Source organism: Vespula vulgaris, chromosome 2 (genome assembly GCF_905475345.1).
Source record: "Vespula vulgaris chromosome 2, iyVesVulg1.1, whole genome shotgun sequence".
NCBI classification, from domain to species: Eukaryota; Metazoa; Arthropoda; class Insecta; order Hymenoptera; family Vespidae; genus Vespula; species Vespula vulgaris.
The window spans coordinates 17051604-17065656 of record NC_066587.1 but is presented as its reverse complement, the minus strand read 5'-3'; the positions used below and the strand labels follow the sequence as shown (position 1 = coordinate 17065656).

Genomic DNA, 14053 nt, shown 5'->3' with positions numbered 1-14053 from the left:
CCTTACACCGCATCCCATTATTTATTAACGCTGGCCTGACTCATTTTGGATTTTTTTCTTTTTCTTTCTTTCTCCCTTTTTTCTTTTTTTCCTCCTTTTTTTTTCCTTTCTCCATCATCATGAGGTTGCGCTCGATCGTGCGAAATAGATCGACGAAACGATCGAAAGATATATAAGAGAATGGAAAAAAGAGAAGAAATAGAAGAGAACGAAGAAAAGAAGAAGAAGAAAGAGAAGAAGAAGAAGAAAGTTTTCGATCGTCTAGCGATCGTACGGTTTGTGGACCGGCGAAAAAGGGGTGGTTAAACAGAGAGAAAGAGAAAGAGAAAGAGAGAGAGAAAGAGAGTGACGTGCCTCGGAGCGACAAGCGCCCTTTCCTACGTCTTCCCACCCCTCCTAGGGAAATCTCCACCACCACCATCGGTGCCACCACCACCACCACTACCTTCACCATCACCACTGCTACCACCACCACCACCACTACTACCACCACCACACTATCCTACCACACCATACATCGTTAGATCCGTCACACGCATTCGCTCGGAATTCGTCGACGGTGGCCGCGTCGTCGTTATATAGGTGGTAGTGGTAAGCCGACAGTAGCTGTGGTGGGGGGTTGGTGGTCAGGTGGGAGCGGTCAGGAAGAGTGGTGAGCGAGGAGAATGGTGGGGAGAAGGGGAAGGGGAAAGTAAAGCGGGGTGGCGGCTGATGGTGGATGGACGAGACGTTCGTTTGTTCGTTCTCTCGCGCAACCGCGTTCGCACGCAAGTGCGACAAAGTGCGCTTTCTCTCTCTCTCTCTCTCTCTCTCTTTCTTTCCCTCTCTTCCCGGTAAAACGTTCTATTTCACTCTTTTTCCCCATCTTTCTCTCTCTCTCTCTCTCCGTCTCTCTACCTCTATCTCTATCTCTATCTATATATCACGGTCTATTCGATATATAAACGCCTAGTCGAAATAATTACGTTAGAATTTATCTTCTAGGAGTAAGTAAAGAATGAAAATTTTTCTTTGGCCGAGTGTATGAGTTTGAAAAAAGAGGGGAAGGAAAAGAAAGAAAGAAAGAAAGAAAGAAAGAAAGAAAGAAAGAAAGAGGAGAAAGGAAAAAGGAAAGGGAAAAAAAAGGAACGCAATAAGATTTGGAGTTGGTTAGAAAAAAAGGGGAAAAGGGGGGAAATTAAAAGTCACCTGTCGGGATCGGCTCTCGTCGGCATCGTTCGTTTCGTTGCAGGGAGGGGCGTCCGAAGGTGCGGTGGAAGGTTTGAGGGAGGGAGGAACTAGACGGAGAGAGAGATAGGGTGAGAGCGAGAAAGAGAGATAGAGAGATAGAGAGTCGAGTAGTGGGAGAAAGGGAGAGAAGGACACCGTATCGTCAGCGAGAGTAGTACCAATCGCGAGCCGAGTCGACGGATATAATCGTGGCCGTTCGAGGGAAGCGCATTCGAGGGTCGTCGTCGTCGCGCGTTCGAAGAAAGTAAAAAAAGAAAAAAAGAAAAAGAAAAGAGGAAAGGAAAAGAAAAAGAAAGGAAAAAAAAGAGGCGAGAGAGAGAGAGAGAGAGATAGGGAGGAATAGTTAAGCTAGTAAAGGTGCAACGAGAGACAGAGCTCGTCCAGCTTTCTTCACTTTGGATTCTATCGCGACACACTCGGAATTGGATATTTTCCGAACGTTTTAGTATACCGCAAGGGTTGATTCTACCGTGTTTTCTCGCGTGCGTGTTCTCGCGTGCTTCTCGCGAGATTCGAGAACGGTGGGTGTTTAACCTCGAAGCTGATCGAAGTCGTCCTGTATTTTTCTCTGGAGGAAGAATCTGATCGAAAGGAAGAGAGAGATAGATGGATAGATAGAGAGACAGAAAGAGAGAGAACGAGAGAGAAAGAGAAAGATAAAGAAATAGAAGGAAACAGAAAGATAACTAGCTCATCGTTTTCGAATAAAAAGAGAAATAATAATATTAATAATAATCGTGAAGAAATAAGAAGACATTTAATTACAACTGGCGAGGTAACGGATTACCTCGCTCGAGGAAGCAAATTTTCTCATGGGTGTGGAACGATCCGGGATAGGAGCGCGATATATCTCGAGTGTGTGTGGGTGTCGCGGTCACTGCGGAGAGGGCTCGCAGTGGATAGCGCCATCATCGCGTCGGCCGCCACGTGAAGCGCGGAACCTCATTTGCTCTCTCCTCCTCTTATTTTTCTTCTTCTTCTTCTTCCTCTTCTTATTCTTCTTTTATCTATAAGCTCGTTCCTCGTTTTTTATATATATATATACATATATATATTTATATAAATATATATATATATTTTTTCTTCATTTCTTTCTATTATTTTTGTCCGTTTAATCGGCAGTGGAAATTACCAGTGCGTTTATTACTCGGATTAACAGGGAACGGAACGGAACGTGGACTGGAGAAGAAGAAGGTGGATGCATGGAGTAAGAAGAAAATAAAGGACGTTATCTACGTTATATATATATATATATATATATATATATATATATATATATCGTCGTGGTAGGAGGATACGAACGACATCGCTAAAGGGTCAATCTTGTTCTTGTGCTCCATCCTCGTCCTTTTTCTTTAAATTGCCAGTTAGAAGAATGCAAGCACTTCTGTAACGTTATTCTAACTTTTTATAATCATCCGATTGCCAAGCAAAGAAGAGCAGGAGAATAACGATAAGGAGGAAGATAGAAAAGTTTGGAATGATAGAGGCAAGCCATTGACCTCTCTTTTCCTCTACGATAAGGGGAAAGCGCATAATCGAAGCCGGAGAAGAGCGCGAGAATCGCGAAAAGAAGGAAATCGAGCGAACGAACGAACGAACGAACGAACGAACGAACGAACGAACGAACGAGCAAGGGAGCGAGCGAGCGAACGAGTCGAGTCGAGTCGAGTCGAGTCGAGTTGAGTCGAGACGAGTCGAGTCGAGTCGAGTAGAGACGAGTCGAGTCGAGTCGAGCCGTGTGGTGGCAGCCCAGTGACCCGTTTTCCCTTCACCCTCAATCGATGTACTCCTGTACTACCGTTTAAAAGGGAACGAAAACAAAACACGAGCTTCGACGACGACCCTTTGGTCCTTCCTCGAGGATATCGGGAACACGGCAACACGCTACCCGTGACCCCCTTTTCATTCCAAATCGATGTAGTCCTCGTTGATCGAGAGAGAGAGAGAGAGAAAGAAAGAGAGAAAGAGAGAGAGAAAGATAGAGAAAGTCACAGAGATAGAGAGATTAAGAGAGATAGATAGATAGAGATAGATAGATAGATAGATAGATAGATAGATAAATAGATAGATAGATAGATAGATAGATAGATACATAGATAGATACAGAAAGAAGGAGAAAGAGAGAGAGAGAGAGAGAGAGAGAGAGAGAAGGAAAAAGGGTTGAAAATCTAGCAGGAGAGTACGTCTCTTCCTTTCTCCATCCTAAGAGCAACGTCCCTCGACGTCGTTCCATGCTGGATCCGAGAGTTGGACCAGGTACGACGGAGAGGGAAGAGAGAATGCGAGAACCTCCTAAAAGTCTGTGAAACATGATTTGTCATACGGATGTCGCGGGTGGTAATCGTAAGACGAGCAACACCGACGACGAAGACGAGGACGACGAGGAGGACGAGAACGAGAACGACGAGGACGAGGACAAGGATAATAACAACGACGACGACGACGACGACGACGACGGCGAAGAAGATAAGGAGGAGAACGAAGACAAGGAGGAGGACAAAAAGGAAGATAAGGGAACGAATCTTAGGTGGATTATCGAGTCTAACGCGTTGGGAATTATTCTCAGCGAGGAGGGTAGAATAAGAAGGAGAAGAAGAAGAAGAAGAGGAGAGAGAGGAGAAGAAGTAGTAGAAGGAGAAAGAGGAGAAGGAGGAGGAGGAGGAGGAGGAGGAGGAGGAAAAGGAGAAGGAGAAGAGGAAGAAGAAAAAGAAGTGAAAGAAGAAGAGGAGGAAGAAGAAGAAAGAGAAGAAGTGAAAGAGGAAGAAGAAAAAGAGAAAGAAAAAGAAAGCGAGGGCGCAACGTCGCGGGCGTGTTCGCGGGCGTTCGGTGATAAGGTGGTGCGTTCACCAGGTGTCGGATGACTCGGCGACGAGGGCTTAGATATCCCGTAGTCGTAGAAAAGGCGCGTTACCCTGCGATAATAATAAATATAATAACAACAGAAGTTTATATATCGTTCGCATATTCGAGAGGAGAACGTACGCGCGAGTCCGTCGCGCTCTCTCGTCGGCGACGTCGCCGGTGTTGGCGCTGCATAGCCGGCCTCCTAGCCAGGCCGCTGGCCAGCCTCCTGCCCATCAACGCGTTAGACCCCGACCTCCAACCCGTGATAAAACGCGCCCAATCTCTTTAGACCGTGATGGAGGACTTACCCGATATATCGCACCTCACTCCCGAGGAGAGGCGCATCATCGAGGAGGTTATGATACGACAGAAGAAGGAGGAGGAAAAAGCGAATGAGATTATGAGGTAAAAGATCAAATTTATTCGTTTGCAGAGGATATCATTTATTTTCCTTCCTTTTTCCTTTCTTCTTCTCCCCCTCTCTCTTTCTCTGCTAACTAGTAAGATCCTATATTTGTGTCCTATACTCTACGAGAGTCCTATACTCTCTTTTCTTTCCTTTTCTTTTACAATGGACAACATCTCGCGATCTAACCGGTTTTATCTTTTTCAACTCCATCTCGTTGAAGTGGACTTGGAACGATCGTGAAAAGCTTCCTCCAAGCAAGAATATTTTTATATTCGTTTTATCTTCTGATATTTTAACATATGTATATAACAACGTCAATGATATCGATCATGTTTATCATTTTGATTTGGTATCGATAGAACTTCTATTATCCTATCAACCTTCGAGACTATCGCGGATGGGGATTGACCCTGTCCTACTGTTTACTTACTTACTTACTTACTTACTTACTTACTTACTTATATTCAGACTTACTTATATCCATACTTCCCGGTTAAATTTCCCTTTAGAAGATCGACACCTCTTCTTTCTCGTTTTGTAAGATCACACTCTCTCGTGAAGAAGTAAAGTGGGCGTTCCGCGACAAGTAGATACGCGAACGTCTACGGTCGCGTCCTCCTCGTCGTGCGGCAAGTAGTAATGGATTTTAATGGTCGGACGATCAAGATAGCACCACAAGGGGCTATCGAACGTTGTACGGTCACCTGTTATTCGAAATACATACTTCAATTTTTATCCTTGAATTCATTATCTCGTTGAAAATCATTCGACGAATCAGGTGGTCCTATGCATTCGACCTATCCTTCCTTTTCATCTATTTTTGCTACTCACCTGCTCTCTCTCTCTCTCTTTCTCTGCTCTTTCTATATATATATATATATATATATATCTGTATATATAGAATATATATATGTGTGTGTCTGTGTAGATATATGTACATTGTACGTACATACACACGCATATACACACACATATATAGACTCTTGCCGCGCTTTAAGGAAATATTTTTGGATCTTCGCCCGAGCGAGATAAAAACCGACCCGAAACGAGACTCGTCCGAGCGTCGAATCACAAAGAGAAACGCCGAGTCTCCGTTCGTTCGTTCGTTCGTTCGTTCGTACGTTCGATCGATCGAGTTTTTATCTTGGGACAAAATCGTGGTCCACTTCTTTTTTCTACTTTCTCTCTCTTTCTCTCTCCCTCTTTCTCTCCCCCTCTCTCTCCCTCCCTCTCTCTCTCTCTGTCTCTTTTCCTCTCTCTTTCTATTTTTTCCTTTCTGCCTTTTTTATATTCTCTTCTTTTTTTTTTCGAAAATTATATACCCTTATCGATTGTACCAAGTCGCGCTAACCGCCGATGATCGTTGCACCGGTGAACTAAGTGGGTCAATGTTGCACGTGTTGCGAGATGGAAATTCGCAAATGCGAACGAGTAGAGTTGCTTAATGAAACTCTGTTTCTTTTATTTCTTTTTCTCCTTGTCCTTTTTATTTTCGCTTTTCTTTACGTTTCTTTTATTTCCTTGCACCTTATATTTACGATCGAAAGTAAGACGAATTTTTTGAGAATCGAGTATCGAACGTATCTATTCTCGAGGATCAAATTGTCGCTGTGTTGTAATCGATAAACTTTCAATGATTTTGTAGAATAAGAGAGACACACAGAGCGAGAGAGAAAGAGAGAAACAGGAAATTCGATATTAAGACGATCGAGGAGGAAGAAGTTTGGTTGGAGTAACGAGTAAGACGTGATGCTCGTTTCGTATCAACATAAGATTCTCTTCTGATGTAGTAAACGTGGACAGGGGTTAGTGAGACGAGGGACGTATACATATGTAGATACATGTGCAAAATGCAAAACGGCGAAAGCCCTTACGTGGCTTAGCAACGAGTCGCAGCTGCATAGGGTATGCATAGGGCATTGCAGCTGCGACTCTCGTGGATGATGGCCTGTGAAAGCGACTAGATTGGGACGGTAAATTCTTGGAAAGGTGAGATATATACGAGAGGTTTACGGATGGATGGCACGTTTTCTCTCTGCCTAACCGGACCTAAACTCGTAAAAAACAAAAAAAAAAAAGAAAAAAAGGAAATTACAGGGACCAACGAAAATATGGACTATCGCTTTCTCTCTCTCTCTCTCTTTCTCTCTTTCTCTCTATCTCTTTTTCTTGATAATATACTTCTTTTTTATATCCCTTTTAATTCCTCTCTTTCTTCTTCTGTCTCTCTCTCTTTTTTTTTTTTATATACACTTAACAGAATAGAGATTAACGTCACATACGAATGCTTCTTTGCTCTTTAGAGCAAACAAAAAAAAAACAACGGGAGAGAGAGAGAGAGAGGAAAGAAAAGAAGAGGAACGCGATATCTCGTGACATTTCATTGGAACGTAGAAAAAAGAGAGAAAAAGAAATAAAAAAAAAAAAAAAGAAAAGAAGGAAAGAAAGAGAGAAAGAAAAAGAAGGGCGACGATACACGTTCGAAGGGTCGGAACTTTCTTCGTTTGTTACGTAGAAGCGCGCGCGTTCTCCGCATTATCGCGACGCGGAGGACGCGTTATATACATACATAAGTACATATGTATGTACAACGACGACCACTCTCGCTCTGCGGTATTTTATAAACTTTACGTGGTTTTTCTCACAATAGAGCTAGAGAGGATAGTAACGCAAAACGATAGGATTATATACGAGTTTTATATCCTTTTTCAGATCTAAGCGGTTGACAAAAATTTTCATACGATACTCATCTCAATCTGTTCATCCTTATCCTCTCATCCATTATTTTTTCTCATTGCGTGGATGTATATGGGCGCCCGTGTATCTGTGTTTTATTATAATAATAAGATTAAAAAAAAAAGAGAGAGAAAAAAAGAAGAAAGTTAGGAGAGTCTGGAAAACGATTGAGGGAAAACATTTTTGAAATGGAAGAGAAAAAAGGAACGAGAGAAAGAAGAAAAATATCACTTATAAATTTGATTCTCTTTAAACTACATACATACGTACGTGCACACACACACACACACACGTATCATATAGTATTATATTGGCTACCATTTGAGCGAAAAACACTGGGGGATGGAAGAGGAGGGTGAGTCTCGCGCGTGCGTTTACTTTAATAAACGCTTCTCATCGTGTTCTCTCTCTTTCCCTCTCCTTCTTTTTTTTTTCTTTTTCTTTTTCTTTTTTTTTTCTCTCGTTATTTCTCTCACACCTTTACGCGTATGGATAATAATTCATGGTGGTGCGGTGAAAAGGGGTGGAAGGTTGTGGTGGCGAAGGGTGAGGTAGGGTAGGAAGGGAAGAGGGTGTAGGTGCTTTATTAACGCTCCAAAGCTTTTTCCTTTCGATCTCACGTACGATATCGCGACAAGCACGATGCTCGAGCAGAACACGAGGGTGAAACGAAAAGGGGTGGTTAACGTTGTTGGTTAAGAAAGTGGGTGGTTGGTTGGTTGGTTGGTTGGTTGGTTGATTGGAGGGTAAGGGTTTGAAGAAAGAGAGGACTCGGGAAACAGCACTCGAAAGTTTCGTCGAGTGCGGTAGTCGCCTTTGCGTTGCGTGCATGATTATTGATAAAGTAATTAAGGGAGCCCAGGCAAGCACCGATATTATTTTCTGTCGTTCTTGTAATATTAAGACCGACCTTTTTGAACTAGCTCAAATCGAGCTATCAAAACGATTTCCTTCTTTTTCTCCAACTTTCTTATATCTTTTTCCCTTTTCTTTTCCTTTTTCTTTTTAATCGTACACAACTCGCATCTAAATATTCATTTCGAAGATTCTTTCTTTCCAAGAAAGAAAATTAAAAAAAAAAAAAAAAGAGCAAGAATTCGTTTTAATTTTGGATCATTTCGACGTTCGTGATATAAAGTAGTTATCTTTTCCGCACTTCGAGAGAAAATTTCTATCGTATCATAGACGTAACGCATGAGGGATCTCGTTAATTTCAACGATGAAAATTCGAACCTCGAGTAGAAATACTCAGATTTTATTTAATATCAAGGAGAAAAATCGGGCTTAACGGATTTTACTTATCACGTTGCCACGACGTCAATTTGTGAGTGGTTAACGAAGTTGTGACGAGATCTCCAAGAGGAGAGAGAGAGAGAGAGAGCGAGAGAGAGAGAGAGAGAGGGAGAAGGAGGGAGGGAAAAAAACGAGGAGGAAACACCGAGTAATAATCCGATCTGATAAATCTCTCACGGTTTCCTCTCTAGTCGTCGGATCGGCCGTCTCGCAACATTAAACGAGTTGAATCGAATCGAATTCCGATTTTTAGGAGGAAAAAAAGAGAATAAAAGAAAAAAATAAAGAAAAGAAAAGAAAAGGGGAAGGGAAGAAAAAGAAGAAAAAGAAAAAAAAAGAAAAAGAAAAAGAAAAAGAAGAAGAAGAGTAGAAGAAAGAGACAAAGGAGGAGGAGGAGAAAGAGGAAAAGGAAGAAGAAGAAGAAGAAGAAGAAGAAAGAAAAAATGAAGCACGATAACGCGACGGAGGATGGAACGCGCGTGAAATATTACAAGATAAATCGCGCAATAAAGTTCAATTTTCTAGATACGCTCCGAGTCATTGCCTCGAGGCATTACACTCCCTCGTGCTTTTCTATCTCACACAAATTCGAGTTCCTCTTTTCAAATCTTTTCCCCCTCTTTCTTCCCTCTCCTTCTATTTCCACTTTCTGCCTCCTCTTTTTTCCTTCTGTCGTTCTCTTTCTTCTCTTTTCTCTTTTCTCTTTGCTCTTTTCTTTCTTTCTTTCTATTTTCTTGTTTTTTTCTTTTTCTTCTTGTTTCTTTTTCTTTCTTTTTTTTTTTTTACCTCGTCGTACGAATCTTTTAGAAAAGAAATTTCATATATAGTGTATCTCGCGTAGTAACGAATAATCCGGGATAGTCCGATAAAAGAAAAATTGATCAAGGATCAAAAAAAAAAAAAAAGAAAAGAGAATGTAAAACAAGAAAGCAAGAAAACGAGATGCGTTTCGTCTTCTTCATCTCTTTTTTTTTTTATTGGTCTTCCTCCCCCTCCCCTCTCCCCCCTCCCTCTTCAGCTTCCTCTATATTATTTAAGTTATAACGCGAATATGAAGTAGTTCGATAAAAAGTAATTAAAGATAAGTTCAAAAAAAAGGAGATAATAAAAATAAATAAATAGAGAGAGAGAGAGAGAGAGAGAGAGAGAGAGGGAGAGTGAGAGAGAAAGGGAGAGATAGAGAGATAAAGAAATGTGCTTTGTCATTTTTTTATTTTTTATTTTTTTATTTTCTTTTCTCCTTTTTAATTTCTTCTTTAACTTCCTCTCCCTTTAAGTCGAAACACGTATTCCTTCCACGTAACACGTTCTCTTTCATTAAAGAGTATCTCAATCTTCAAACGTATTTGAATATTTCCACTCGAGCGACAGATAAGGCACGTAATGACGCACGTTCAACGACGTGGTAGACTCGTTTCATTTTTAGCGAAGGTACGATACACGAGGCTAAATTGGTTCAATGTGAAGGATGGAGAGAGAGAGAGGGAGAGTGAGAAATTCGTAGGACCGTTGACGCCTATCATGACGTCACGGCGACGGACTCACGGAAGTCCTTGAACGAGGACATAAGCCTTCGTCAAAGGATTCGAGGAAAATACCTACAACTACTTAGAATTTCGAAAAGAGGTGTTGCCTGTTAAGAGGTTACTACGAAAAGGAAAACTCTGTAATTCCGTACTTCCGTTGCGTGTAAACTTATTGATTTGTTCTTTTTCTTTTACTTCTTTTTCATGTATGTATTATAAATCGGAAGAATGACCCTTTTTTTCTTCGTACAAATTCATATTAAACTAACAAGCACATGTATATACTTATACGTATTTATTATTAAAGAAAAAAAAATGTATATGTATATATATATATTCCTATTTTCATATATTTTATATTAGTATTAAGAAAAACACACACACGCATCATAATTTATATCCGTAATTTTTTTTTCTTTTTTTTTTCATACAATATTACATTCAATTGAATTTCTTTGATGGACCGTTTAATAATTTCCATATTGCTATTATCTTTGTTGAATATTAAAGATTCTAAGGATATTTTATGAGAGGGAACGGGGATAGTTCAACAAACACATATTCTTATTACGATCTTTATTAGAACGTCAGACATATTCGAGATATACACTTTGATAGATCGAAAAGTAATAAAAAGTATGCTCGTCTCGAGTTGTTGGCTTTCGTTTGACGATCGATCGTCCTGCGGCGCATTTTCCATATACTTTCTCTCTCTCTCTCTTTTTCTTTTTGTATGTCTCTCTTTTATGAAGATTCTTCCTGTATTAGTACGTCAATATCTCAATGTGCGTATGCATCTATATGTTCGCAGACGAAAGCAGGACGAGGTTCAAGTCCTGGAGGAAACGATACGAGCCCGTTCGGAGAAACACAAGAAGGCTGGGGTGGAGCTTAACGCCACGTGTCAAGTATGCATGAAAACCAAGTTTGCCGACGGCATTGGTCACAACTGCAACTACTGCCACATCCGGTGCTGTGCACGCTGCGGTGGAAAGGTCACTCTACGTTCGCGTAGGGTAAGCTTCAGATTGGATAAAGATTAAAGGAAGAAGAAGAAGAAGAAAAAAAAATTAGGGGAAGGAAAGAGAAGGGTGAACGAGCTAACGAAGGAAAAGAAAAATGAAAAATAAATTAAGAAATTTCTTGTAAAAAAATATATATATATATATATATATATATATATATATATATATATTTACGTACGTACATACGTAGCCGCACGAACTCATTATTATTGTCATTAATCTTTTTTTTTTTATTATACTTATCATTTTTTACCACATACATTTTTTTTCTTCTCTATATTATCAATCTCGCACATATACTCACACGATGCAACTAATTTTTTCGTTATTATTTTTTTTGTCTTTCGTTTTTTTTTTCGTTTTTTTCTTTTCCTTTCTTTTTTATCAACGTCGTGCAACCAGCGATTGCTCTTTCCTTCTACATTTTCTTTTCCTTTTCTTCTATTTCAAAATGGAAAATGAATATAGTGACGTTTAACGAAGTCAATTTTGGTGCGGACCAATAAACGGTTTACATGCGCTCGCACGTAAAAGGGTGGAAAGGAGACTAATGGGTGGATGTCAGTTTCCTAGAAACACTCACGAAGCTTCGCTAGTATAAAAGAGGATAACCAACGTGTGTCGTCGTCGCACGCCTGAAATACGTGGAAATAATTGATCTATAGCGAACGTATTCTCCCTCTCTCTCTTTCTCTCTCTCTCTCTCTCTCTTATACTCTTCGCCACTCTCTTACCATCATCAGGACTGGTAGTATACCAATTAACTCTTATCGTATGTTTATACAGACACACATATATATATACATAAGTATGTATCTATGTATGCGTATAATATCGATAGTGGGTGCAATGTCGACATTAAATGGTCACCATGTGGATGCGAACACCATTTACTTAACAGCCGTTCTTTTACGATATTACCTTATCCAATTACTACGCAGATTTCTATTGAACGTAATTTCTCTCTCTCTCTCTCTCTCTTTGTTTCTCTCGTTTCATAATTATACTAATAATAATAATAATAATCGATAAATCTTCTTTCCAATAAGAATCCGGAGAATAAGAAAGGATATTACAAAGATCTTGAAATAACTTGCGAGAGATTAACGTGTACGAAAGGATAAAATCCATTTGTCTGAGAAGTCTGATATATTTCTCTTTCGAAAGTAGTCGATGGCGACGATAGAGTCAGACGGAGAGCAAGTTGGTACTTACTTATTCCTTACAAATTAGTCAGTAATTTCCTTGACGTGGTTATTGACCGACGCGTCGCGGTTTCCTATTGGATAGATATGCCTCTCCGTGGAGAAGTCACTGGACCGTTTCTATAAACCGAATAACCTTTGACGTTTTCACGAGATTATATGTATAAACGTCGGAAGAGGGATCAACGATTAACGAGGACGTAACCTCTCGGATTCTCTTAACTTATTTATTGATTTTGACTGGCCGATTAAATTAACGTCTAAAACGTTTGATATTTGTCATCCAATAATCGTTATTATCGTCTTCCGATTGTCGTTCGTCATCTACGGTACATCACAAAACAACTAAGTTCATATTTATAGATAACTTCCGTAAGGATTTATATACATACATACATACATACATACATACATAGATACATACGTACATATATATCTTTCTCTGTTTCTTTCACATTTACTACTCTGGTCATAGTTGCCATTGTTCTGAACGAATCGATAACCACTACAAACTTCGAGCGTACGCTTGTCGTTCGAACGATATGCTTAGAGACATCGTCGAAGTGTCAACGCGGGTGGATAAGCGACGTTGCTGGCGAAGATCGTTAATAGCTCTTCGTACTGTCACTGCGCGGCCGAACGCCATTCTTCTTTATCTAAAGACACACGAAACCAAACACGTGTCCCGAGACACAAATTTCTTCTTAACATCATCGAACCTTCCTTTTTACCACCCTACGTAATTCCAACCTCGTTGGATTGATACACGTAGCAATCTATTGTTCTCTTCATCGGAATCTTCAAGAAGCTAGGCTCTTTCCTTTCTTTTTCTTTTCTTCTTTTTTTTTTTTTTTTTACTTTGAAACCACTTCCACTTACATAGTTAGAACAGTTATTATCTTTAATGGAACTGAAATTTTTGGAAAGTAGTATTAAAAATTCTCTTTATTTCTCTATATCTGTCTTTTTAAAGTCGGATACAGATTTTTCTTTCGCGTGAAATTTGAGTAATATTTTTGGCTACAAAAAAGAGGGTAAAAGAATGAGAAGGAAAGGAAAAATAGGAGTTACACTTCGTTGCTAGAAACAGAGAGAGAGAGAGAGAGAGAGAGACACAGAGAACGAGAAAGAGTAAGAGAGAAGAAAAAAAAGGATCTCTCTTCCCCTCCCTAGATGGTTACTCACGATCGAGGAATAATCGATTCGTTCGGTATCTTTGGGCATCGTTGACGAGTTCGAGACAATCGGCGTCAGGGGCATAGAACACATTATCATTTGGATCGATAGTACTTCGTACACACACCGACAAAGACAACGTCGACGACGACGACGACGACGACGACGACGACGACGAGGGTAGCGCGTAAACGACTGACGTATATGGCGAGAGCAGAGCGTGCGAGTGAGATATACATAGCAGATGGATAGATAGACAGAGAGAAAGAGAAAGAGACAGAGAAAGAGAGATAGATAGAGATAGATAGACAGATATATATATATATATAGAGAGAGAGAGGAGTACTTTGTGGTAGAATCGGACACGCGTGTTCCTCTGCGGTGAAGAGGAAAGAGGAACAGATATAAAGAGATAGAAAGAGATAGATAGATAGATAGATAGATAGATAGATAGATAGATAGAAAGAGAAAAAGAGATAGTAGAACCTTCTCTTCGTCAGGGACACACGCGAGCACAATGAGAGGATAGAGCGTCGTAAGCCGCGCGCTCGAGCGATACGCGACATCATCGATCGAAAATACGAGTGGTCGGGAGTACACGGTGGT

The 14053-nt window shown here is 40.3% G+C and overlaps 1 protein-coding gene across 22 annotated transcripts in view; it reads left to right on the top strand.

Annotated features, from left to right (window-relative positions):
• Positions 1-1330: 1330 nt before the first annotated feature.
• LOC127072651 (regulating synaptic membrane exocytosis protein 2-like) overlaps positions 1331-14053 on the top strand; it is a 100176-nt gene continuing 87453 nt past the window's right edge. For 20 of the 22 annotated variants that reach the window (XM_051013206.1, XM_051013207.1, XM_051013212.1 and 17 more), the window contains exons 1-2: positions 2390-4482; positions 10853-11057. In XM_051013206.1, coding sequence (XP_050869163.1) covers positions 4373-4482; positions 10853-11057 — 315 coding nt within the window. In that variant the 5' untranslated portion in view covers positions 2390-4372. Of the gene's footprint in view, positions 1752-2389; positions 4483-10852; positions 11058-14053 lie in introns of those variants that run through there. The other 2 variants (XM_051013199.1, XM_051013200.1) reach the window with 2 other exon arrangements.